The 1364-nt window shown below is 40.8% G+C and overlaps 1 protein-coding gene across 1 annotated transcript; it reads left to right on the top strand.

Annotated features, from left to right (window-relative positions):
* Positions 1–350: 350 nt before the first annotated feature.
* Positions 351–1059, top strand: LOC123966672 (carcinoembryonic antigen-related cell adhesion molecule 1-like; the record flags this gene model as incomplete). The annotated part of the gene is made up of 2 exons (XM_046042810.1): positions 351–567; positions 793–1059. Coding segments are annotated over exons 1-2 (484 nt in total), but the record flags the coding sequence as incomplete, so codon positions are not given.
* Positions 1060–1364: the final 305 nt, after the last annotated feature.

Here is a 1364-nt window from a genome sequence, read left to right as displayed (position 1 = left end):
TATTAATTCAGCCGCACTATGAAAAGCAAAACACGTGTTCCCTTGTCTTATTTCTGCATTTTTGCTGTAGGATTTTAATGTTAAGTCCATGTAAAGTCTCAAGTCCACATTCTCATGACTACATGTCCAACTCAAATACAAACCTTGAACACCACTTATTACTCATTATAGTATCTTAAAAATGGGACTCATTCCCATGCTCTATGTTGCCACCCTCTACTGAACATTGTCCGCTGTTTTAGGCAAGAAAGCTGGCAAGTATAAAACCACTGTGTTTTTCACCCACAGCAAGTGTTTCCAATGTTGTGGTAACCTCAAACACTACAGACTTGTTGGAATTCAACAGTACTATGAGTTTGTCCTGCTCCTCATCTGGATCCTCCCTCTCTTTCCTCTGGCTGAACGGCAGCTCTGAGGTTACAGCCAGCGACAGAGTTCAGCTCACTGATGGAGGCTCTACTCTCACTATAGTTAATGTGACCCGCTATGACCAGGGACCATTCAGGTGTCGTGTGTTCAGTCCTTTCAGTAATGGCACCAGTGATCCAGTAAACCTCACCATCAGGTGTAAGTTATTAACCTACATGTGCATAACATTTATCTTGCACTATATTCATGCAGTTTGCTCTGTGCTGTGGACATACAGCTTCAAAGATACATCTTTGATCTTCATTTGATGGTGTACTGAGGCTTCGCACTGAGCTAAGCTGCATGTTAAGTAGCATTTTCTTCAAGCTGCTAACATTACTACTTTGTTGTTGTTTTTTACTCCCCATACGGCACACACTGTAGATGGCCCAGAAAATATTTATTTCACAATATCTCCGACACAAGAATACTTTGAGGAAGGATCAAACATCAGTCTGTCCTGTTCAGCTGTCTCCAGACCCTCTGCCTTGTTTAACTGGTTTCTGAATGGAGACCTGCCATCTGATACTGGACCAGAGCTCACACTGATAAACATTCAGATGAGTCGTAGTGGTAACTACAGCTGCCAGGCCTTTAACAAAAAAACCATGAGATATCAAACTTCTCAGCCATCAGTTGTCTCTGTACTGGGTAAGTTGAAATGAATAGGTTTTTACCGTAGTGGCACATTCAACAAGATAGCATTTTATTGTCAGTAGTGGCATTTGGATATAGTACTGGAATTAGCATTCTGTTAAAGGTGGGGGTTGCCATTCTGGACAAATATCCAATATCACAACAAATACCATGATTTGTAGCAAATGATGACACAGCAAATAGTTGTGGGTTAGCAAACTTTCGCCACAGTTGCTGCTGCAAAGCTAAAATGCATAATATAGATAATATAGTTAGTAGTAAACATTTCCCATTTACAGAGCCAAGGCTGTGTTTTTTTT

The sequence above is a fragment of the Micropterus dolomieu genome, unplaced genomic scaffold, assembly GCF_021292245.1.
Source record: "Micropterus dolomieu isolate WLL.071019.BEF.003 ecotype Adirondacks unplaced genomic scaffold, ASM2129224v1 contig_13963, whole genome shotgun sequence".
Taxonomy (NCBI): Eukaryota; Metazoa; Chordata; class Actinopteri; order Centrarchiformes; family Centrarchidae; genus Micropterus; species Micropterus dolomieu.
The sequence above is the reverse complement of the archived record's forward strand: the minus strand, read 5'-3'. Positions and strand labels throughout refer to the sequence as shown.